Source organism: Channa argus, chromosome 16 (assembly GCF_033026475.1).
Source record: "Channa argus isolate prfri chromosome 16, Channa argus male v1.0, whole genome shotgun sequence".
NCBI lineage: Eukaryota > Metazoa > Chordata > Actinopteri > Anabantiformes > Channidae > Channa > Channa argus.
Genome location: NC_090212.1, coordinates 18666912 through 18692361, shown reverse-complemented (window position 1 = coordinate 18692361; position 25450 = coordinate 18666912). Strand labels below are relative to the sequence as shown.

At 42.7% G+C, this 25450-nt stretch overlaps 2 protein-coding genes across 7 annotated transcripts; one reads left to right on the top strand and one right to left on the bottom strand.

Annotated features, from left to right (window-relative positions):
- The first annotated feature begins 525 nt into the window (after positions 1-525).
- On the top strand, positions 526-14117 carry exd2 (exonuclease 3'-5' domain containing 2). 5 transcript variants are annotated; one of them, XM_067480964.1, is made up of 11 exons: positions 526-591; positions 2113-2183; positions 2264-2691; positions 3148-3404; positions 3540-3666; positions 3974-4284; positions 4503-4609; positions 4956-5091; positions 5183-5551; positions 5913-6100; positions 13197-14117. In XM_067480964.1, the coding sequence occupies exons 3-11, from the start codon at positions 2302-2304 to the stop codon at positions 13319-13321; spliced, it is 2010 nt and encodes a 669-aa protein (XP_067337065.1). In that variant the 5' UTR covers positions 526-591; positions 2113-2183; positions 2264-2301; the 3' UTR covers positions 13322-14117. The 5 variants fall into 5 exon arrangements, with proteins under 5 accessions (XP_067337065.1, XP_067337063.1, XP_067337067.1 ...); XM_067480962.1 differs by having other exon boundaries at positions 2264-2706; XM_067480963.1 differs by lacking the exon at positions 526-591 and adding an exon at positions 620-1276 and having other exon boundaries at positions 2264-2706.
- Positions 9355-25165, bottom strand: si:ch211-168d23.3 (BRD4-interacting chromatin-remodeling complex-associated protein). 2 transcript variants are annotated; one of them, XM_067480950.1, is made up of 14 exons: positions 25056-25165; positions 23910-24084; positions 22994-23039; positions 22829-22871; positions 22563-22628; positions 20822-22360; positions 19865-20098; positions 17574-18195; positions 17323-17471; positions 16629-16690; positions 15110-15258; positions 14135-14229; positions 13285-13387; positions 9355-12119 (listed from the first exon to the last, which is right to left on the bottom strand). In XM_067480950.1, exons 3-14 carry the CDS (start codon positions 23032-23034, stop codon positions 11401-11403), a joined length of 3822 nt encoding a protein of 1273 aa, XP_067337051.1. In that variant the 5' UTR covers positions 23035-23039; positions 23910-24084; positions 25056-25165; the 3' UTR covers positions 9355-11400. The 2 variants fall into 2 exon arrangements, with proteins under 2 accessions (XP_067337051.1, XP_067337052.1); XM_067480951.1 differs by having other exon boundaries at positions 17323-17402.
- Positions 25166-25450: the final 285 nt, after the last annotated feature.

Sequence of the window (25450 nt, the reverse complement as noted above, 5' to 3'; positions counted from 1 at the left end):
TTAGTGACATAAATGCATCGGTAATAGCAATCCAACAATATATTGTTCTGAAATAGGCAATTATTACCAAAAAATACTTTTTGGTACTTATATTTAAATGCTAATACTTTGTTTCCCCTACCTGTCATTTGACAGCTGTGCTGCCTTGTGTTTATGTTGTCAAGAGCATCAAACTAATTGTCTTTAATATACAGAGTTTTTTATCAGTCACTCAGTTGAGTTGATGCCTAGAAAAATCAATTCCTTTGATGTTGTACTTGTAGTGTAGTACTTCTTTTTATTTTATTTTTTTTTTTAAGGCTTTAAGCACTTTATTTTGTAAAGGAAGTCTGTACGTCTGTCATCCCTGACTAAACTTAAAGAATAATTTTCTTTTGACAACATGCATCTTGGATGCACTTGTATTGTACTTGACTAGATATTTAAAGTTGTACAGAATTAAACGGTAATGTTGGTCCCTCCCTCCACCAGGCGGCGCTGGCTGGCGAGCAGCGTCAATATAAATACAGCCAGGAAGACACGGAACCTTTTAGCGAAGACAAGTGCACATGTGTGTGAGATACTGGCGTTGTGTTGGTCCTTCACGTACAGGTAAGAAGCGCAACATATTTTTGTTAGTACGCTTCTGTGGCTGCGGGGACTGCTCTGCTGTCAAGCAGTAATGCGTGGCGTTGGTGCCCCCCCCCGGTCCGTTGGAGGCTTGTGGTAGGCGATGGTGGACGTTAGGTGTAGCAGCGAAAGCTGGATGGAATCAGGGGAAGCGTGTCAGAACGGACGGGAGGACTGACTCCGATACTACACCGGGCTGCACGAACCGCAAAGATCGCAAGTTAGGTGGCTAGCTATGGGTAGTTGCTAACGTCGGGTTAACTTTGACTTAACGAGAAAATCTGACATAAATAAAGACGTGTGCAAACTCCACGCGGGTCTTGCAAATTTGCAAATGAGCAAACTTTCATCTGAAGGAGGACCGATCCCCCCCGTGAAGCTAGTTAGCGGCTAGCGCTAGCACAAGTCGCAGAAACTGCTCGTTAGCTCTTAGCTTAACGGTTGCATGACAGCGCGGTCAGGAGTCCGGCGTAAACTCTGAACAGTCCTAAAATGCGGCAGTGAAAATGTAAATTCTTCGTTAGAGCTTCTGTTGTGAACATTTGAACAAAGCGTTTGTCTTTAGCATCGCCACGTTAGCTCCGACGGGACAAACGTTAGGTTGGCTAATAGTTAAAGGGACACAAATTTAACTGCGATCCGGTGTTAAGCCGAATTCTGTGACCCAGTAAGTTTGTGACCCAAATAGGGATATCGGACATTTAGAGAGTTTTTTTTATTTTTTAAATATTTGAAATGTGTTAGCTGTTAACTTTTGGTAGTTGTAGTGTGTAGAATTTCAAACACCTGATGCCTATTTGCGGTCCATCTTTGGCTGTAAGATAGTATTAATAAATGAAAGAAAGCTGAGCTGGATTTATTTTCACTCATCATAACAGGTTATTTACAGTCTGGCTTTTAAGTGCATGTATTTGAAAATGTCTTTATTGAAAGAAAGATAGATATAGATATCTCATTTGCATTTACAGATATACTCCCCATGCATAAAATCTGAAAAGCTTAAACCAGTAACTAACGTTTTGCACAGACAGTGGCCTACAAATGTATCAATTGGCAAAGTGATTGCTAATGTAGTGTTTCTGATTAAACAGATCCTCACAGTTCTTCACCCTCATGAAGCAACAGACATACTGTGAACAGCACACTGTCAAAACTATTTGCCTTAAGTTGGGTTTACACACTGCAGTTGCCAACTTCTTAGTCACTGTAAATGTGACATTTTGCATTTCCACTGCGCCTTTTTAAATGTCTCAATGTACATCAAGCCTCAATTAAAATCTGTGGCTCTAATTATTTACAGAATCTAGTCGAACACTGGTGTGATTAAGATGGTCAGTGGTTTTTGTGTTTGTTTTTTAATGAAACTGTATTGTAGGTACTTGAATGTAACATTTATGACCCCAGTACTAAGATTTTTGCTTCTGAATAATGGCAAACCATTATAGATTTTTACTAGTACTGCTTGTTTATGAATTGGGAACTTTTTTGTTGTTGTTGTTCCAGAGAGATGCGGGTCTTGGCAAGATCACAGAAATGGAGTCATGTTCACATGGGTTTCCACTGACACGGGAAAGGTAAAAGTTCACTTGCTGTATCAATAATTGTGCTGTTCATTGTGCCAATCTGGTCATTAAAAACCAAATGTCTTTTTTAGGTTTGCACTTTTCAGCCTGATTGAGATTTAAAATCAAGATGTCTCATCGAGGGCATTTAGCTGCTGTGATAACAATACTAGGGGCATCCTTAGGAGGCCTGTTCATATGGCGAGTTTACAGAACAAGCAGGAAGAGACTGCCTTCCATCCAGAAGGTGGTTGACCCTGTGGAGGCTCCACCTGCTGTAGAAAAGGGATTTGCATCGATTGAGTGTGATGACCCCCAACCACCACATTTTCTAGAGAAGGAGTTGAAGGCTGAGGAGTGTCGGAACACACACCTGCTCCCTGTACAGATTCCTTCTTCTGTAGAGCTGCTGCAAGTGAAACCAGTGGTGGTGAGCTCCGAGGAGGAGTGGCAGCAGCTGTGGCCACTGATGCAAAAGGAGCTGTCAGTCTTCCCCGTGCTGGGACTTGACTGTGAATGGGTAAAAACCAAAGGCGTAAGAAATACCTTTTGCATGCTAGACCCCGTGAAGAGGGAAAACTCCACCCTGAATAAGCCAACATGGCAACCGGCTTTTTGTTGTTGTTGTTTATCTGCATAACTGCTCAGATTTAGACACAAAATGACACATTGTGACAAGAATTGTTCTTAAATTTTATTTACATTAGCAGAAAATTGGTAAAATAAAATATTTAGATGTAGTATCAATTTGAATGATGTTATCGTGGCTTTCTGGACGATGTGAAAGACCCTAAAGCAATACAGCCAAATTGGATCTTTTTTTTTTTTTTTTAGTGCCTTTATATCCATTTGTCTAGTTTGAAAACCTGTGGCTTTTGTACGAGCATCAGAAGGGTGGACTTTTCCTTCAACAGTCTTCCTCTGGCATATTCAATGTGACGTTCTTGTCTGAACTGGCTGCTGGTACCTGCTGCAGGTGTCCGTGAAGGGTCGAGCCTCTGCAGTCTCCCTCTTACAGATGGCCTCATACTCGGGCCTGTGTGTCTTAGTGAAGCTGCTGGCTTTTCGGAAAGGGGAGCAACAATTTCCACTGGGCTTATTGGAAGTCCTCAGAGACCCTCACGTTCTGAAGGTTGGAGTTGGTTGCTATGAAGATGGGAAACGTCTTGTGCGTGACTACGGTCTGTCGCTGGTGTGTACCGTCGACCTGCGCTGCCTTGCTTTAAGACAGAGGTACAGTTTGGCTCTTGCTTTTAAAAAGCAGACTTTTCCCTCTCATTTGTTCTTGGTCACATTATGGAAGGTTCATAGTGCAAATTGCACAATTGTTGGATTTTTTTATTTATATTCTTTTACGATTATTTGCAGGCAAGCTAAAGTGAATAATGGCCTCAGTCTGAAGTCTCTGGCAGCAGATCTCTTGAATGTGTCTCTAGATAAATCCTTGGAGCTACGCTGCAGTGACTGGGAGGCAGATGAGCTGACGCTGGAGCAGGTGCTGATCCATTCTAATTTAGTGCTTCACGTCTTTAATATTCCACATTTTTAGATCTACTTTTTATAAATAAATCAACCATTTAAAGGTGCTATCTAATGAGTTCAAGTGCTCCTGGTTCTGGAAACCCAGCTCATTCTGAACTTCTCATCTAAATTTGTCCTTATTGCAACTGACAAGGTGCATTATATTAAATGTCCAATCTTTCACATGTGCTACTTATAAGTGGGCACAAGTCGAAAAGTCACACTATTAAGAAAACAATTACATACTTTATCTTCTAAGCCTTTATTTGCTCTTACTGTAGGTGACGTACGCTGCCAGAGATGCCCAAGTTTCCATCGCTCTCTTTCTCAATCTCCTTGGCTTCTGCTCTGAAGCCAGACCCGCCTCTTCCAGCGGGAGCTCCTACTCCGAGTTGGCCTCCTGCTGCCAGGGCCTGGTGGACGTGCCCTTCAGGGGCCGAGGAGATGGAGACGATAGAGCTACCGATGGAGAGGGGAGGCGGAAGATGCGGAAGCCGCCTAATCACGATAGCCCAGAGTCTGGAGATCAGCAAGTCCCAGACCCTCGAAAGAATAACAAGAGGAAACCGCTGGGCGTGGGCTATTCTGCCAGGTGAGGATGGGTGACGTGATCCGTTTGTCACAAAGGCTAAAAATTCCGTTTTTATTTATTGGCCATTAAAAATGTAATCGATGTGGTGCAATAGCAAGATTGCTCTCTATATACCGTAGCATTTTTTTCCATTCATACATAAAGTAGGTTTTGTTGCATTGTAAAATGTGATTAATAACCACCTAATGCAAGACTTTAAACGTGTCTCTCTGTAACAGGAAGTCTCCCCTCTATGATAACTGCTTCCTCCATGCTCCGGATGGGCAGCCTCTGTGTACCTGTGACAAGAAGAAGGCCAAGTGGTACCTTGATAAAGGAATAGGAGGTACACTGGACAACGCCAATGTGTTAAATTCTAGAAAAATGCCCCAATTTCTTCTTTTAAAAGATGGTACTACACGTTAACTGAAGTTATCTATACACGTGGCCATATTAGCACCTTGTGTACAACAGTTGCATACTGAAAGCAGCATGTTGCATTTCCTCGGTCTGTGCACCAGATTTATACATGCAGAGTAGAAGGAGCTCAAGTGGCCTTACTCAATATGCATCTGTTCCATGAGATGAATTTATCAAATCGTAGTCTGGTAAAGGCAGGGGTTTCTCTTTGGCTTCTATGGTTTTCTTCATGTGTGTCTGAGGACTAGACATGGATTCTCTTTCTGAACCAGTGCTCCAGAGTGAGAACCCTTTTATAGTGAGGCTGCTGTTCGAGCCGTCGGGACGTCCTGAGTCACAACAGGACTACTATCTCACTGCCAAAGAGAATCTGTGTGTGGTCTGTGCCAAAGCAGATTCCTACATCAGGTTTGATCCTTTGTACAGCACAAGTTCTCTAAAGATAAACCTCTGTAATCACAGGTCCTCTCAGAATGACTTATTTATTTTGGACCCACAGGAAAAACATTGTGCCGCATGAGTACCGACGGCATTTTCCCACAGAGATGAAGGACCACAATTCCCACGACATCCTGCTACTCTGCACAAGCTGTCACGCCGCCTCCAATGTGCACGACGGCTTCCTGAAGCAGCAGCTGGCTGAAGAGTTTGCTGCGCCTCAGGGCTGTGAGGAGGGAATTCGCCTGCTGGAGGACACTGACCGACGGCGGGTGCGTTCGGCGGCTCGGGCTCTGCTTACAGCGAGCGACGGTCTGCCGGAGCAGCGACGAGAGGATTTGCAGGTTTTGATCAAGAGCTTCCTCAATGTGAATAAGGAGGAGGAACTGACGATGGAGGCGCTGCAGCAGGCTGCCAACTTGGAGACGAGGTGAGTAATAATTCAGACAGGGACTTCAGCTTTAGCCTAAGTCTGAAGCCAAACTAACTGAACCCTCTTAGAAACCTCTGAGAGCTAAAACGTTGAGTACAATTTTGACTAAATGAGAAAGAACAGACATTTTTCAGCACTGATAGACAAAAATTTGCATTGCCTGCAAGCACTGTTGCTGCATACAGTCATTATGAAAGTTATTTAAAATTGACACTGCAACTTTTATTTAATTCTTTTTTATGAAGCAGCTAGGCTCATCAGTTTTGTTTCCGCAGAGACACACGGTTTATCTTTTGGTTTGCTGGCAACAAGTTAACATTTTCACAATCTGTACACACTGTAAATGTTTCTCTCAAAGGATTTTCAACGAGGCATATGTGCCTCACGGCCTGAAGGTGGTGCAAGCTCACGCTGAGCGGGGCCTCCGGGGCCTGATGGACCTCGAGCGTCGCTGGAGGCAGCACTTCCTCACTACCATGCAGCCCAAACACCTCCCTCCTCTCTGGTCTGTCGACCACAACCACAGCAAGTTCCTGCGCAAATATGGTGAGAACCTGCCCATCAAACTTAAGTGACTGTCAGCTTCAGACCAGGTCAGGAAACTTGTGTTTTTTTGTTTTTCCCCCCTCATTCCGTGGTCAAAGTGCCAGATGGATTTGAAACTTCCAAAGCCACTGTCATTTTGAATGCGTCAAATTACTTGTGAGCAGATGAATTCATTAATTACCAGCCAGGACCAAAACGTCACCAGCACGTGGCGGCTGTCAAGTTCCCGCTTTGGTGGTAATGAGGCATCGAGTGTGTGAGCGAACACTCTCTGTGATGAACAGTGGATGAAGTTTCACTTTATTTTTGGTGACACAGCCTACCCAAGTTTCAACGAGATGCTGCTAGGTGCTGATTTGCATTCTGAATGAACGTGAGCACAGATTCCCCGTGGAGAAGGAATCCAGCAGTGAATCTGAAAAACACTAACTTTGCAAGGCCGTGGTGGATGTTGTGTAATTGCACATTGACACTTTTTATCATGAAAAACGAAATTATTTATGAAAGAAGTTAAGATAATGACATTTCAGAGAAAGCTGCAGCCTGCTCTTAATGTCCCCTTCAAATTTAATTAACACTCCCAGTCACCCCCTGCAGGTCAGCAGCTCCATCAGTCTGAGAATAAATAATTTCCTTTGCAGAGAGAGGGTCATTTTAATATGACCTTAAATTATTTGGTACTCCCCCTGCTTCTGTTTTCAGTCTATTGTCTGTTTTAAGTCAGTAGATGAAGGAATTTCCCAGAAGCATCTTGAGGTCAAATTTCATCTTTGCCCTATTTTGCTTTTTAAAAGATGAGTTTGGATTCAAGGTGAACTTCATGGTTTTTGATGTTTTAACTGCAGGGAGACTAATGCACGCAGAGTAAAGTTGGCTAATTTGGTTGATCATTTGAGCTCCTGATGTTGGTGTCCTGCTGCTGAATCCCCCGATGGTTTGGGACCCCTCCATGGCTCATGTTTTAGTGCGCCTCTTAATCCCCAAACCTGACTCGAGATTCGTGGCAGCATCCGGACACAACCTTTTTTCAGTTTACAGCAGTTTCACTACGACGTCGTTTTACAGAACCCAAACTGCACAGTGAAGAAAAGGTGCCAACTCTGATGCGTTTAGGATAAATAAACCCTCTTTTGCACGGATGACTCTCATCTTTTGAATGTGATAATGTATCTACAATATATGGAACTTTAAATTATACAAACAGCTGCTTACTTTATGCGTGTTTTCCTTCATGTGAGCCCTGATGCTGTTTGTTTTCCTGAATTGTGAATGAGTTACAAAACCATGTTCAACATCTTCACATCCAGTCCCTTTTTAAAAGACACAACCACATTCACTTTATTTTTTACAAAATCACAGTTTAATAAATAGTCTGTAAAAATGAGTACAAAAGCGGTTTTCTTAACATTTCATATATGAATCACTCATGACTTTCAGTTCAAAGGAGTCTTTAGTTGGATTTTTTTTTTTTTTTTTTTACAATCTAGTTTTGCTGAATTAAGGCCTCTTGATTTTGGCATCAGAACAATCTGTTAGTCAATGTTTTCTATCTGAAGTTGAATTAGTGTAAGCTATGAGCTCCCCTGGTTTCACAGTTCAGTCAGAAAAATAACACATTTACAAATAAATACCAAATGGCTCAACATGCAGATGTAATTCCTTTGTTCTAAAATGCTGACAAAACGAAGCATGTTTCTAATGGTCATTGTCGGACAGTGCAGACAAAATGCAACAATAACAATGGCAAATGAGGCAGCTTCATCGAAGGGAATTCCATCAAAGTTGACTTGTGATTTTGTGTTAAGTGCTCTAGAATCTGACATTTTAGCACAATTTGGGGAAATACATAAAACGAAGTAGATTTTGGTGGAATTCCCCTTTAAGAAGTTGGCGGTGATAAGGAGTGCAATCCTGTGTGTGTAATACACTGACATCTTTACTGCATTACAGTGAAACACGCCTGAAGTTTTCATTACTTAACTAGTACAAATGGTAATTGAAAATTTGAAGGTAAAAAGAAATGGAATTTTGCCCTAATTTAGTTTAGAATTATGTTTAGGGTTACGTTTGCATGACACTGTATGTAGAGGGATGCTAACTTAACACTAATGCTAGGATAATAACATTACATATTTAAGTAGTACAAATGTTCCTTTGTTAGAAGGCTGCACCTCCCTTAAGTTAAAGTTTTGCCATTTCAAAATAAGGGGATGGTAACTGAAGCTATAGCCATTTAGCTTAGCATTGAGACAGAAAACCACCAACCTGGCTCAGTCCAAAGTAACTAAATCCATCTACAAGCACTTTTTTTTTTTTATAGGAATAATTGAAATGCCAGTCATTGCATGCAGTTGCCAGGCAACAGCTGAAATTAAAAATGGGGCAGTGGAGACAGGTTTGGAAAACAGTAACATCTTTCCAACTAATTGGGCGAACTGTTGATTTAAACATCCTGGCCATTAGAGAATTATCACCCTAATTTGGATGGTGATGGAAAGTAGTTTCCTCAATTGTTGAAATGTACAGTACATGTTTGAGTAATTGCATTTTATTACCCTACACTTCTGCCTGACTACAATTCAGAGGAAGTGTTACTTTTTACTTTTAGACCAAGTTATTTGCTAGTAATGCTGCAGAGGCCAATTCTTAAATAAGTTGATCAAATTTAGTATTAATATTACATGTTCTACTAGAATAAGTAGTACATGAAGTACTAAAAATTTGCCACACCTTTTACCAGTGCCGATATTTGAAAACATCCCCTAATAAAGCCAAAGTACTTTTGGCACATACCTTTGGCATATTTGTAAGCTAATACCTTGTACGTTTGGTTGAAGCTGTAATGGGACTTAATTCACTCTGCACAACCTTTCAGGTCTTTATTGTCCTAGTACAATTAAGAAATGCTTCAAAACTTGGAGTCATGCAAATTGAAATTGGTTAATCAAAGCCATTAGGAAATTAAGAAGTTTGACTTAATGGGACATAAAGATGCATTGTATACTTAAATAACTGACAAGTTACATTCTGTAGCCTTAAAGTTTTGTATCAGTGTTTATACTGTTAGAAATAGGAGCATTTCCACTACTACATTTATAATAAATGAGCTGAAACTGGATTTCAAACATGCATTATTCCAAGAGAAGCTGGTGATGGTTCCCTCCGTACTACAGAGTCACTACAAGTGGCCCTTTGCAAATGACTACATTGTCATTAGATACAATAAGTTTGGTTATAACAGCTTTAAGGAAGCAAAGAAATGGTTCCAAAAAGTCATCCCTGTAACATGGTTACACTTTGGTTTGGAGTGTTAGATGCTGCCAGGTGGATTTGTAACACTTGGACAGAGCCAAAACTGCTTCCCCTGTTTTTAATTCATAAGCTACGGTAAGTGGCTACAGGGTGTAAATTTCTATTTAATACCGATGTCAGTGTATGTTAACGCCATCTAACTTTGTAAGAAGGCATAATGGTATTTCATGAATCCTCTAGTGTGTGTATCCACTTGTATTACTGCATATTATAACTCCTTTTGTTCACTCCAACAAAGACACTTAAATGTGGGGTGGGGTGGGGGCAAATCTCTGAATGTTTTTCTCCTTTTGAAGGGATGAGTTACTTTCACATTTCAGAACATTAGATATTACACTGTCTTTTTTTTTTTCAAGAGAAAATATCGCATTATCATTTTGTAGATCCGGTTTCCTTAAAGGTACACGGAATTAACAATAAGGCATATTCTAACAATTATCAGTTCATACGTCAAATCTTGATCTCAAACCATCTCATGAAGCTAAATTTTGAAGTGCATTTTAAAATTTATATTACAAAAACGAAAGATTTTGCAAGTTTGACATTTTGACCTTCAAGGTAAGATTAGTCCACAAAGAATACTTTGCACACGTTTCGTAAGGGAGAGACGTACAACTCATACACTAACTCATACAATTTCCATATGAACAAAATTCACATTTTCACAGACCAGTAAGATTGTCACATTAACATAAAATGTTGCAGAAATTATATTGCTCCACAATGGCTGCGTGAAAATAAATCTTCGGCTTAATACAGCGGGCTACAGACCAATAATTAAATAAAGAAGTGGATGATTCCTCTAGTTTTTGGTCTAAGGCTGATGATGCGGAAAGGCTCAAGTTTTGTACAGCCGCAGTTTAGGTGTATTTCTCTTAAACTGGATGTTTTAAGTTCATGAACTGACCCTCAAGCCCTTGAAACATGTTAAACACCGTTTCTAAACTACGTGGGCCGTGATGACAAATAAGCATTTCTCATGCCTGGAAAACCGAGATGAGGATAAATAAGACAGGCCAAGCTCTCCACAGAACCACCTCCTCCTCATCACTGCACCACCACTGCTCCCAACAACCCTAACTCATTATTGCTTGCACGTTAATACATACAGTATGGGAAACCATTTGTCTCTTAAAAGACAAAACTAGACATACTTAACAATCAGGCTCCAGCATGAGTGACAAGTGTCAAAACGTTTAAAAAAAAAAAGTTACCTAAATTCTTTTTCTTTTCTTTTTCGGTGCCCCTTCGGAATATTTCTTCTATTAAAAGGACAGACTCCAGTTTGTGGGAAGAGACAACATGGATGTTTGCTGGTGTATTCAGGATGTAGCAAGTCACAAATTCTTTGGAGTTTCATTCGTTAAGCCGAGATGTTGGAGCTTGCAGGATGTAATGTTTTCACTCTTTAGCTTCACGCAAACTAGTTCAAATGAGGAAACGCGTGCGCGCACACACACACACACCCACACACACTCTTTCTGAATGCAACTCATCTTAAATCACAATTGGCACAGATTATCAAAATAAATACCCTGGAAGCTTGGCACTATGCAAAGAAAATTCACATTTCTGAAAGAAATCTTATAAAAAACTATTGAATAATCTCAGTCTACTCCACGTTCTTGTTTTCCTCACTATTACTTATATACTATATGCTGATGAAGGTTACACCAGTGTCGTAAACCTCTGAAATGACTTAACTACCACTGAAACAATATAGCTCCTATTCAAATAGATTATTTTTTTTCCACAAACTTACATCAAAATGAAGTATCTAACATCTATCAGACTATAGATAGTGCTGTTGTCTGGGATGCATCTCTTTATAGTGCCTCTTTATTTTTTCCTTCTCCCTCTTTTAAACAATCAGTTCATTAAAAGTATAATCTGAGACCCAGAAACTCTGGGAACAGATAAGAAGTCAAGTAGACCTTCCTCAGACAGCTGTTGAGAATCTGTGTGGACATCTGTCAAAGCACATTACCTCACAGGTGTCCCTCCAGGATGCTGGTGACAGTCTGGTCCAGTGAAGGGCCTGTTGTGGCCCCGGTTGTGGTTGCAGAGGGGCCCTGGAGGCGCTGGAGTTCCAGGATGCTGTCGATGGCACTCTGCAGATGTTCACTGAGCATGTTGTCCTCTTGGAGGGGTGGAGGCAGCGGGCTAAACCGCTGCTCTGGCTGAGGCGACTGATCCAGCCTGTAACATTTAAGTTTTGGGGCGCTGACATCTCTGGGAGGCAAATCAAAGCAAGCAGTCTGTGGCTCTGGCATAGAAAGAGGATTTGGGGCTTTATTTTTGGGACTGGGTGCCGTCTGTGGGACTTCCTCTGCAGCAGTACCAGGCAGAGCCCCATTGGAGAACTCCTCATTGTGAGGATGCTGGGGTGCTCCGTTGGATGCCTGTGAGGGGATTTCTTTCACCGCTCTGCCGCCGTTGGTCAGCTGCCCCGTGTGGTCCCTTTTAAGCGCTGGGTCACAGGCCGAGTTGTGGACCACCTTACGGGAGCCAGACTCCTGCTTGATGGTGAGCCTGAGAGCCCCGCGGGAACTGGAGCGGTACGTCTTTAGTCCTGGGGGTCGGTCAGACAGTCTAGTCCAGGCTGGTGGAGAGGAGGGGCTGCCAGAGGAGTATAGGTTGGATGGACCAGAGGAGTGGGCACCTGGGGGGGAAGACGCTGATGTAGCCAAGGCCATCACGAAGGACTCTGGAATAAAGAATAAAGTAGAAAACTGAAGATCATTTTGACCTTCTAAAATAATTCAGGTCTACTTGGCTAGATCATCCCGCAGATTGTTGTGGTTTAGAAATCTGTTCCGGGACTTCTGCATGCAGCTGAACACAACGGTGATGAAAATGATTTTGAAAAACGTAACAAAAGGTCCATTCTTGGCCTCATTTTTGTGCTTTTATTTATTTATTTGTGTAGTTTGTTACATCTGAAAGTGCCTTTTTATTAAAAAAAAAAAAAAAAAAAAAAAGTCACCAAAGACCAACAGCTTCAGAGCAGAACGTGGTCCGTACGTTGGTTTTTGCATGACTTTTTACGACGCCCTTCCTGACGGATTGGAACCCGCAGCCTTCTGCATCCCAATCCAAAGCTCTACCACTGAGCACTGGGTTGGAAGCACACAAAACACTGTAACTATTGGGTATTGTTGAAATATTTATTAAACTAAGTCAGACCGGTTATTAAGGTTTTTGCTAATTTGTTTTTCTTATGCTGCTATATTAGTGTGACAGGTATTTGGTAATATCTACAAAGGGACAGCAGATAAAACATTATTTGTTACCATGTATAAAAATGTTTACTGTCTATGCAAATACAAAATGTAAATTAAAGAGTTTCATGTTGAAGCAGCATCTTAAGAGAATCTGTTTTTGGATCATTATTTATTCTGGAACCCTGGGGTCCAGCAGCAGCCAAACCTGACATTTAACAATTTTCACCAGCTTCCTTCCCCTTTTTGCAACTTTTTAATTAACATAACAACCCTGCTTTAATTTGCTCTTAACCTCTCACGTGTAATTTTTTCATCATCGCACAGTCTTTCTCAGCACGACCCTGCTCCACATTTACACAGCTTAATTACACATTCACACCTGGGAGCTGCTCTGGAGCAAATATGGAGGTTAAGTGCCGCCTTCTCAGGCATCGCTAAATTAGTTTGTAAGAAAGGGAAGAAAAAAATAAATAAAAATCCCTAATTTGCTTTTCCCTGCCCACATTGTTTGGTCTCAGTCATGGGATATGAAACTGCATCTTTTTTTTTGTTTGTTTTAGCAAAACAGACAGTGCAGGTCAACACACGCTATTGGAGCCACTATGCAATGAAAGTGATGATGCCTGTTTTTCCTGCCGGGAGGCTCACCTGGGTCTCTGCGGGCTTTCCGTCTGTCCTCCATTAAAGCGTATCTCTCGGCCTGAAGGAAGAGACGCTCCAGCATCACCATCTCAGCTGACGGACTCTCCTGCTGCGGAAACAAGCTCATATGCTCACACACACAGCACAGTTTGTTCTGTCTGCTGATTGGGCTAATTAACTGAACACGTGCACTGACTGATGGTCTGGCATTTTAAAGTTAAATTACGACTATTGTATACATTTCTTTTCACAAATATAATGATCTATGTATATTTATGTTCTATTTGTTATGTTTAAAAAAAGGTAGACGTTAGTTCCCACGGCTTCATGTCACATGACCAACCAGTGATGACTCCTTGCCGCTCATGCAGCTCAGCGGTTACTGTGGAACTTTGTGTATTAAATATTTCCAGTATGTGCTGTATTTTGTTTTACTTTTGATCCACAACATTGATTCAACTAGTGTAGTGACTTAATTGCCAGATCAGAGACCAGGTTCTGCTATGTGATTCTCTGCTGCCAAACACCTTCAATTATTTCAGTCTGGGGCATCAACTTGCCATGACGCCAAACAGGAGACGCAGCACCACGTGGAAAGTAGAGCAGCAGCATCGTCTACCTTTTAATAAATGGTGAACATACAAAAATCTTGTCCATACAACATTTTTATAAATTAGTGTAAAGGTTCAGTCAAGTCAATCAGTTTGTTCATACAGTTCAAGAAAGGTTTCTCAACTTTTATGCAAACTGCTAGAGGCCACCATTGGCCTGAGTTGGGTTTTTTTTTTCCATTTTATAGCAGTTAAGTTCTTCTAGGATAGACACACACAGTACAAGCAGAACAGAGCAGTCTTACCTGGGCTTCTCTAACCAGTAGCTGCCTGTATTTGTTGACCATGTCCTTGGTGCGTTTCAGTAGGAAGCCAGACACTGTGTCAAACTCCTGGTCCACTGTGAGAAGAGGAGGATCATCACACATGAAATCATTACACCGCAATGTCGACTGAATAGCTTACACAGTTATTTATCTTGAACTATTCATGGAGAATGTGGCGAATGTAGAGCAAAAGATTCATCTACAAGTGATTTAAGATCCAAACATGAAAATGAATCCAAATATTTCTCTGGCTCCAGCTTCTCAAACACTGCTCATAAATCATGTGTGACAGCAGATTGATCAATGTTTTTTTCTCTCTCTAATTTCTGATATAAGTAAAACATCAATATAACTAATCAGCCGATAAATTTTTAAATAAAAAACAATCCCTAGTTGCAGCACTGGGAGGGGGGATTCCCATATATTCCAATAATCTTTATTTTAGACCATTTTCCTATTAAAAACTGGGTTTCTGAACTACAGTGTCATTCAGACAGGACAGTAAAACTCCTGGGATACAAAGGGATATAGGTGTGTACTGTATCTGTAACAGTTTTAGTATATTTGGTCGACAGGTTTCCATAGACAGACAGTGTAGTAATAATTATGAACACAATTTGTAAAATCACTATAATCTCTACTTTCTGTTAAGTTGTATTTTTTTTCTTCCTAACAACAGTGACTTCTTCTAGACTCACCAGGTTTCTTTGTCCCCCATTAAATGTATATTTGCACGCACTTGCTCCACATTTGCTTTGTTCTAGTCGTCACCACGGGGACACGACCCCATGAAGTAACACCTCTTTACTTTACGGCTTCAACTCTGTTCCTTTTTGGAAACTAACAGCTGCTGTCAATGTTTTGATATCGAAGGCAGATGGTTAGCTGTGGATAGGTTCCTGCGTTTATTTCCACAGAATAGGCACCGGGAAGAAATCAAGCATGCTCTCTGACCTAAATTGAAGTCATCCTGAGTGGGCAGGTGACCGGCGCAGGTGTGGTACGGCAGCAGGCGTCTCACCGCATCCTTCAGTGTGGAAAAGGCCGGGCCAGTGAACGGGTGCTGAACTGCTCCGTGGTCCAAACAAAGCTGCTGCTGGAACCTGAAGGAAACCGTGAAACTGTGATAATCTGAACTGTTTATGACAAACTGGAGACTTTATGCTGCTAATACATGCCATTGTGGTTCTTACATGTCTTGTTGAGTGATGTCATGCAAATATGTCAATATTCTCAATTTGTTGAAAGTGTCAGCTTTACTGTCATAGATACTAGCTTCTTATACACTTATTAACATCAGTACAGTGGTTTAATATAAAAAAGGATTAATTATTATTACAATTTGTAGCAGTAAAAGTAAGACCAGCTTGGGGGCTCTATGGCCTCAAAGTTCCCAGGAAAAAGCACCATGTGAGCAGACCATGGACAAGACTGTGGCTCTGTGGCAAAACAATTGCCACACAGCACAAACTGAGCTCAGGGCTTTTGTCTCCTGTGCCCACTTGGTAATCCAGTCTTGGCAGCAGTGTGTGTAGTACTGAAGGCCGAAACCTAGTTGCGATCTCCGTACTTGCTATTTAGCAGCGACAGTAGCAGAGACAGTAGCATTAGTTGTAGCATTAGTAGTGGATGGCAGTAGCGGTAAGTCCTAGAGGACATTGATTAAAAAAACATTAGTTATGGATCAGACTTAATCCATGTCTATTAAACCAGCCAAGTGCTAATACATTACCGAACAGTCTGGTTATTACTGGGGAATCATATCACTTGGTGTATACACACAGAAAAGGCTGTTTCTCTAGAGAGCTCTCAAATTTAAAGGAGTTTGTTTCAGAAAGAGTGGGTGACAGATGTGGAAGAAATAAGTCTTTTAAATAAGTAAAAGGAAAAATGCTATAACCACTAAATCTCTGTTATGAGTAGAGGTGTTAGGGTATAGTATAGTGTATTGTTGAATCATTACTACGTGAGCTGCATTTTAATGTTGTGGCTCATCAAGGTGAACAACATTTCAACAAGTTGAGACACTGCTGGGCAGTTCAGTCATCAAAGAAGATTCAATTATTGACATGGTGATATGTTTCGTATATAAAATCTTTATAATAAAGTTGTATATGTATGTAGTGCGGCAGAAAAGTCTTAATTTTGTGAATGTACTGAGTAATGTTTCATCACTGATAATTATGATACAGAGACAGAAATAAATATGAAATGTGTCTCCAAATTCACATTGATGTCTTTTTTCATTTTGCTTATTATTAAAAGTTCATACAACAAAAATAAAGGTTCCCGTCATTCTGCTTGCAGCCAGCTATGGTGCATTTTGATTATTTGTGTTATTGTTATATGCAAACAAAATTCCCATTAAAGCACAACTGCAAGTTTAAATGTCTGAGTAAAAGTATCTCTTGGTGAGTTACAGCAATAAAAAAAAAAAGAAAAAAGGATCAACTCTGTTCTCTGTGGCTCCAACCTGTGCATGCGCATTGCTGGTGTGAGCCTCTCCTCTCTCTGCTGCTCCAGAGGACCTGCCAGCTGGCACACACAAAACATTTTAGGTGACATCAAAAGACGGAGATAAGGATGCATTTTGAAGTCGTTAATAATATACTGGCTGCATTTCACAAATAATCATTTCAAAGTGTGCCATCTCTGATTCAACACCAGCACCAATTCAATTCACTCGAGAGAAAAATAACTATTATTTTGACTCACGACAGTAATATCCTTTTTTTTTCTCAATGTAAAACTGAAACAAATAATTGAAAAACCCTTCAGTAAATCCTATAATTATAACATTTGTTTATTTTATTTAAAAAATAATTTAGCTTTGGGTTGTCAAATAAAGCAAGACATTTAAATAATGTCAACTAGGAGTTTAGAAAAATGTGATTATGTGAAGTTTTGTAGACCAAAGCATCAAGTGATTAACTGAAAGAATAACTGATTTTTTTTGCAACATTCAAAATTTTTTATCAAAGGATAAAAATATTTTTGTAAAGCTAATTTCCACACGTTAAACACAAATTTGAAAATAAAAATTCGGTTTGAAGTAATTTATAAAATTTAAGAACATTACTTATTAGAACATGCATCAATACATAATGATAATAATATTTAAAAAACTTAACTGGAGGAAGACACAGTGGATTTTTGCAGTTTCTCACCTTGGTTCCAGTCTGCTGGCTCTTCTGGACGGGGGCACCCTGTCTAGGTGCTGAAGGCCTGTGAGTCTGGACAGTCTGGGCTGCAGGAGAGGGTGGATGGACATCGAGAGTAAAAGCTTTACTTTCCACGGCCAAGGCAGCTGTTGGCTCTGAAGGCAGACACATAGGTGACAGTGACGGTGATGGTGAAAGGTAACAAAACAGAAAATAACTTTAAGTTGAGTCTCATGTTAACCAGCAGTTAGACTCACTGTTTTGTGTGTGCTGTTGGACAGCGGAGTCGTCTCCTCCTTTGGAGAGACAAGCAGATGCAGCCGTGGAATCAGGCTGCTGCTGAGGCACAGAGACGCTTATATGTAGAGGGGAGGGGCTGCTGTGGACTGAAGTGTGGGCCGAAGACTGGGGCTGGGAAAGTGAAGCCTGCATCTGAGGCAGTGGCTGTGAAACAGAAGCCTGGATCTGCCCCTGGTTCTGAGCAAATAAAGCCTGTGAGACTTGGAGTGGATGAGGAACCTGGTAGTGGACTTGGGGCTCAATGTGAGGCTGTGGAGCTACGGACTGAAGGATTGAACCCGATCCAGGTGGAGCAATCTGAGGTCCAGCTGCGGGGGAGAAAGCTGCCGTGACTGGTCTTCCAGTTTCCTGAATCGGAGATGTGGAGCAGAGCAGTGGTGTGTCCTCAGGGTCCGAGGGAAGCGGTGATGCCTCGACACCTTGGTCAGACATTACCGTTTGGGCATCTTGACCGGGGACAGCATGGGTCTGGCACTGGGTGTCTCGCTCGCTGGCCACGGGGGAGGTGAGAGACTCCATCGGTACCACTGGCAGAGCTCCAGCCAACAATTCAGATGTGATGGGTGAACTCAGTTCTTGCTGTGGTAGAAATCATGAAGAGAACAAACCCAGTTACACAGATCGTACAGCAGTCAGATAGTAAGTCAGATACTAGCCAAAGATAAAGACAACTTTTTATTTTACTTTCCAATACTGTAACTCAAAATGACACGTGCAATTTTACTTTTAGGTTATTTGCCTTTATTCCACTTTAATACATTCAAATATACTTCATAGTGTTTTGTTAATGGTTTAATGTAAGGGCTTCTGCAGTTACTTGGTGCATACAGTATTGTTCAAAATAATAGCAGTACAGTGTGACTAACCAGAATAATCCCAGTTTTTAGTTTATTTTTTATTGCTACATGGCAAACAAGTTACCAGTAGGTGCAGTAGATTCTCAGAAAACAAACAAGACCCAGCATTTATGATACGACGCTCGTAAGGCTGCAATTGGGCAATTAGTTGAAAGGGGTGTGTTCAACAAAGTAGCAGTGTGGCATTCAATCACTGAGGTCATCAATTTAGTGATCAGTTTAGTGTCTTCCCTTTCAACTAATTGCCCAATTGCACATGCTTACGAGCGTGAATATCACGAATGCTGGGTCTTGTTTGTTTTCTGAGAATCTCCTGCACCTGCTGGTAAGTTGTTTTCCACCTAGCAATAAAAAATATACTAAAAACCTGGATTATTCAGGTTAGTCACATTGTACTGCTATTATTTCCAACAATAATGTATATTGTTGTAAGCTCAGATTGTTGCATGTCGTACATTTGATATTTTTTATTACATACATTTCTGTCTGCATCCAACAATCAAGTATAATGAGAAATTTAAACACACTTTGTGTTTTGATGGTGTCCACTTTGTGCAAACAAACCACTCCTGAAGATTATCACATTTTGTATATGAAACAACAATTTACTGCTCACTATAAAATGTTTGGTGACTAGTATTAACTTCAAACAAAAGGTATTTTTACTGTTGTATGTAATTATTTTTTCAATAGTTTTGGTACATGCAACTCTTTGGGCTGTTCCCTCTCAGGAGTCGCCACAGTGAATCATGTGCCTCCATCTAACTCTGTCCTCTGCATCCTCTTCTCTCACACCAACTAACTTCATGTCCTCCCTCACTACATCCATAAATCTCCTCTTTGCTCTTCCTCTAGACCTCCTGCCTGGCAGCTCCAACCTCAGCATTCTTCTACCAATATATTCACAGTTTCTCCTCTGAACATGTCCAAACCACCTCAATCTGGCTTCTCTGACTTTATCTCCAAAACATCTAACATGAGCTGTCCCTCTGATGTCCTCATTCCTGATCCTGTCCATCCTTGTCTCTCCCAAAGAGAACCTCAACATCTTAAGTTCTGCTACCTCCAGCTCTGCCTCCTGTCTCTTCCTCAGTGCAACGGAACAAACAAGAAGGGGCTCAGAACTGATCCTTGATGCAGACCCACCTCCACCTTGAACTCCTCTGTCACACCTACAGCAGACCTCACCACTGTCTTACAGCTCTCACACATGTCCTGCACCACTCTAACATAGTGTAACATACTTTGCTACCTACTGCTCCACACCACCCTCATTCATCATCTCTTCAAAGTACTCACTCCATCTTCCCATCACACTCCTGGCACCTGTCAATATTCTTGGTACATGCAGCGACATATTTAAATTTATATAAATTCGCTGAGTCTCAAACCTGTTGCAGATGTTGCATAAAAGCCTGGTTTTGACTCATCGAATGGCTCGCCTCCTCCACCGCTTGGGTGATATCTGTCGGGGGCATCAAAAGTTTCGGCATCTCCACAGCTGGATCTTGGGCTAGAGATGGTTCAGGCGGGGGCTGAAGAACTGTAACTACAGGAGGAGAGGTGGCCGGCAGCCTCGCAGAGGTGGGCTGCACCGAGACGTGCTGGAGAACATGTCCATAGGGCTGCAGAGAAAAAGAAAGACATCAGAGAGAGACAAAACTCTGCAGTTAAGTATTTAAATACTTTTTTAAAATAATAAAACTGAGATGTAACCAGCTCTGTAAAGGTTTTCATGAAGGTTGTTCTATACCTTAAAATTCAAGCCACACAAACAAGTGGTACAGTATAAACTTCAGGCGTTTTCCATTACCTGTCTTCATAAAACTTGATTCAACATTTGTAAATTAGTATGTGGCTACATATATAATAGCTTGTTTAAACTTATCAAGAACAACGGCTTTAGTTTACATGGTTGAACGCCACTTTTTACTTTAATTCAAACATTAACAAACTACAAATCTGTTATATTTTGGTCTGGCGGGTCTTTTCTGTCTTTCCTCGCATTCACTGGTTTCCATTCATTTAAGCCAGTGGAATCTTGCATGAGGTGCACACAGTAATCCCGTCTCACTCTGATTTGTGCAAAATCATAATCATTAAATGGTGATACAGTTGGAGAGCAGATTGATTTGAAAAGTCGCAAAGTACTAACACAACTGGAAACATGTCAGACGTGTTTACAGCGTCGGATCACACAACACAAACTGGCTGCTAATATATTTATGTGCTACATGAAAATAAAATAGAATAATGGCAAAGAAAACTGCAGCATGGTTGTTAGAATGGTTATCTGAGAACACACATAACCAGCTGAAGAAGGGAATCTAAGGGAATCGGCAACTCACCTGTGGTAGTTGATGGAAAGTCTCCTCTGAACTGGTCCTCTCCTCCTGAACCGCTCTCTCTGGCAACAGCACCACAGACGCCTGCTGAAGGCTCAGCTGTCCTTCTGTCACTCCTGTCTGAGGAGCTGGAGCCTGGGCAGCAAAAGGAAGCCCCTGAACCACTGATGGACCATTGATGATTGAGATGGAAGTGAGATCTTGGGAAAGCACCCCTGAACTGTTGATCAGAGTAATGTGATTTCCAAGTGCAGGACTGTGGACCAGGGTGGCATGCTGCCCCTGCCCCCCTGGAGTGTAGGTTCCAGCCAGCTGTGCTGGCATCTGGAAGACAGTAGGGGGTGCTGACTGTAGCTGCAAGGGTCCTGAAAGCACAGTGGCCTGGCGGAGCGCTAGCTGCCCTGTAGGGGTGGTAAAGACAGGGCTGAAGTTCAGCTGTCTTTGCGGCACAGTTAGGATGTGAGAGCTGTCTACGAGCTGCCCAGTGGAGGAAGTCACGCTGTGGACCGTTGGGCCTTGGTGACTGGCAGTCAGCAGCGGTCGAGCTACACTGACAGGCTGAGAGATTGTAACAGGGGACTGCCCTGGAAGAAGGAACTGATTTTGGCCTTGAAAGAGTCCCTGAGGCTGGAGCACAAAGGATCCACCCTGGTTAACTAGCTGCAAGCTGACTGGTTTGGAGAGCTGCTGGGTGGACTGCGCGGGTAGAGCTGCAGGCTTCTGGGCTGGAGGCTGGGACAGTAAAATATTTGGTGAGGCAGTCCCAGGGACAAATGTAAGACCTGGAGTTGGTTTCTGCCCCGAGGGCTTGGGGCTAATTTGAACCAGTCTAGGGTGAATGCTGATGGGGATCTTGGGTTGGATAGGGAGGGGGGCCCTCTGTAAGACAATTCCTGGTGTCGCAGCTGTTGCTCTCAGAGCCGGAGTGATAAAAGGACGACCGGTCACACTGGAAACAGCCTTGTGGATGATCATACTGGAGCCCTTGGCAGGACTTAAAGAGAAGGAGCTCTCTGGTGAAGGAGCAGGAAATACATTTCCGGGAAGGAGCCCCATCAGCTGAGGGGGGGCAGCAGGTTTTAGAGAAGGGCAACCAGGCCCGACAGCCAGGAGGGATGGCTGGGGAGGCTCCACGGCCGCCTGGGTATCTCTGGGCAACGCCGGGGTGACAGGCATGGTCACACACTTGGGTACGAAGGGTACGGTGGGTGGAGAGAGAAGAGGGGCAGGTGAGTAAAGGGACAGATGGTCCCCTGGTTGTGTCAGACCTGCCTCCAGAGCCATGGTCTGCTCTGTGATCTCAGCCTCCTGAAGGCTCTGCTGGAGGATATCACATGCCACCTCCGCCTCCTCCACTTCCTCCACTTCTCTGTTCTTCTGCTCACATCGAGCCTCCACGGGTGGCTCCCCCTGCGCCACCTGCGGGTCTTCTCCACCCTCTGGCGATGACAGTAGGGCCTCCTCCAGGAACGACAAGTCCACACACCCAGGTGGGGGCGTGCCTGGGGAATCCCTGCCATCTCCCAGCAGAGAGACTGGGCTCTGTAGTAAGAAACAGTGGGAGACAGACAGAGATGTACAGACAACAAGAAAGAGCAGGCAGAGTGAATAGGAAGGGAGAATTGTGGGATTAGCACGAGTTAACAGGAAGCAGTTTCAGGCCCAGGAGGAGACAGAAACAACCATCCTCCTGGGGAAAATGCTGGTTGTTGTGACGCTGCTGGCTGTGGATCCAGACACTCACCGGAGCATCTGCGAAGAGGGAGGGCTCCCCAGAGGAGGAGTTAATGAGCAGGTCTTCAGTCTGCAGCTGGCGAGATAAAAATCAGTCCATTTCAGGTTGAGCTCGCACAGTTGTAGTGAGAAAGGCACGCTGTATTACATTACAACTCTTTCACACTGTCAGCCCTCCTCCACACCTCTCCCATGGCACCGTGCCAAGAAGAGCTGGCGTGTCAAATTTAACATTTACACCCTTGACTTTTTATTTGAGTCACTCTCTTTGGTTACCTCATTGGTGCCATGAAGGAAGTCATTCAGGGCTTGGGGGTCACTGCAAAGACAAAGAGAGGAAAAGACGCCGTAATCACAAGCGAGATCTGTTAAACCTCTGAATATTTTGAAACTTGTATTATTTGTGGGATTGTTTATTGCTGCTTTTTCAGATAACCGTACCACAACACATCAAGTAGACAAGTCCCATCTTCATCCTCCATGTCAACTGGGAAGACAAAGAGAAAGAAATGCAACAGTTTTATTCTTGGGGTGAAATGAGAACCATAAATCAGAGAAATGCAGACTGAAAGCCATTACTTTCATTATCAATTGAATATTTTTACAGGCGATATCACAGGTTTTCAACTTTGAGAATCACATCACAGCACTAAAGTAAAGTAAAGCATTTATGTACAGTCAGTAGGCTAGTGTCTCCTCCAACAGCACGCGTTGGACATGCTCCAGCTTTTAAGTCACATCAATCTCAATCATTTTCCTATGAAATCTACAGAATGAAAATTGCACCAATATTAGGTTATTTAAAAGCAACCTGATGACTTTTTCACCCTACTTGTGCTTTAGCAGGTGTATATGCAGCATATCCACATCATTGCCCGTTTTATGGTTCTATTATCCTCAAACTGCTTTTGTATTAAATGGGGTCACAGAACTAAAAACCCAAAATGAACACTTGAAAATTCAGAAAATGAGAAATGCAGAGCAGACTTTTAAGATATTTTCCTTTTCTTATTGTTTCTAGGTTAACTTATACATTTTAAGCTATTTAAATTAAGTCACAAAATATGCAAAAAAAATTTTAATCCTCAGCCAAATAAGATTTAGATTAAAGATAAACTTATAAAATTCACCAACAAACTGCTTCTGTATATCACAAGTTCCTAAACTTTCCAGCTTGTGTCAGCCAAAGTGTTTCATATTATTATTTTAACACAAATAGGCCATTTTATGACCCATTTCATAGTTGACATGATGGGTTTACTGATCGTGACGCCCACTGCCATCCAGACACCAAAAAAACCGGAGCCTGAGCCTCATTTGTGTGTCCAGATGGAGACAGACCACAATATGAACCTACTTCATATGTGAAAGGCCCCATACAGAGCGGTCGAGCTGGGTTCTGGTGGTGGCCTCATGGGAGACGGTGGCCGGGCTTCAGCGTCTGGAGGCGTGGAGATGCCAGGTCGAGGCGGCGGGACGGAGACGGACCCTGCCTTTGCCGGGGCATCGCTGCGTCCTCACGGTGCGGGAAGCTGGTGAAGAGGCAGGATGTGAGTGAGGGGGGGTACAAACACTACACCACCTGCTGTCAGGTCAGCTGAGGTTACCAGCAGCCAGCACACACTCTCATCTCAGCGGAGAGACATTAGATCAATATATGAATCATCAGTTTCTCCTCAGCTGCGGGCAGCGCTGGGGGTGGGTGGGGAGGGGGGACCGAACCAAATCTTTACCAATAATAGCTTCATATTTTTGACTGTGCTGCTTATGCCTGAGGCTGATGAGGAAAATGGAACCTATTGTTGTAGCTATCACAGACATGAGAGGCAGATCTGTGCGCCTTAGCTGTAAATAGACGGCTCCCCCTGCGCCTTGGATGTGACTTGTTCTCGCCTCATGGCTGGGGAAAAAAAAAAGCAATGTGGAAAAGCTCGGCGCACTGCAACCCAATTATAACGTTACTCACTCGCGTTCAATTTCCCGGGGAGGTCTCTTAGAAAAAAAACAAGACAAACCTCCCTCTCCGATCCAGCTGACATATATTTGTTTACAACATGACAACCGCATTAACACCCTCAAGGTACCGCAGCGCCCAATGAAATCCAGGCAAACGACCCTCATCTAACCCTGCAGCGGCAAGTGCACACTATTCTCTTAGAATAACAGGACCAGGGTACAGTGATGCATTTACAGGTTACGTAAGGTGAATGTGTGTTCGTGTGAAATTCACGTCCCAAAACGTTGCAGGATGCGGAGCCGCTGGCTGCACCTTGTGGGATTTGTGTTCTGATTTCTTGTTGTTTTTTTTTTTTTTATTATTTTCCTGAGTGGGACCACGGCAGCTGGCGCCTGCTCTAAATCATATCGCGGTAACAAAAGATGCCTTGTGTTAAACATCATTTCCACAAAGCCAGCCCCGAGCGATTCCCTTATCCTTGTGCCATTAGAGTAATTCCGCAATTGAAAAAAAAAAAAAACAACCAAGAGGAGAAAAAAAACTCACCCCTTCTTTGTAGTTTATTGTCCTGTCAAGCGGGCCTCTGCGCCATCGATTCTCACTCAGTGGTCTTTTCAGATGCTAAAAGGAGGAGAGGGGGTGGTGGTGGAGGGGGTGGTGGATGGGGTAGGGAAGGGTGGGATGTGGTGGAGGAGGAGGAGGAGGAGGAGGAGGGGGAGGGGGGTGGGGGTGGGGGTACTGGGGTGGGTGTGAGAAACAGACTGGGAGAGCCGATCACAACACAAAGGTGGAGGAAAAAAACGCAACTCAGATGAGGAGAGGATCTTCAGCAGCGCGACTGCAGGAGAGGAGCACGGCCGTGCTCTGCGCCCTGCCAGGCGGCAGATGCCTTACATGTCCCCGCGCATCGGCGTGGTGCTCCTTTATCCCGCCTGCAGTTT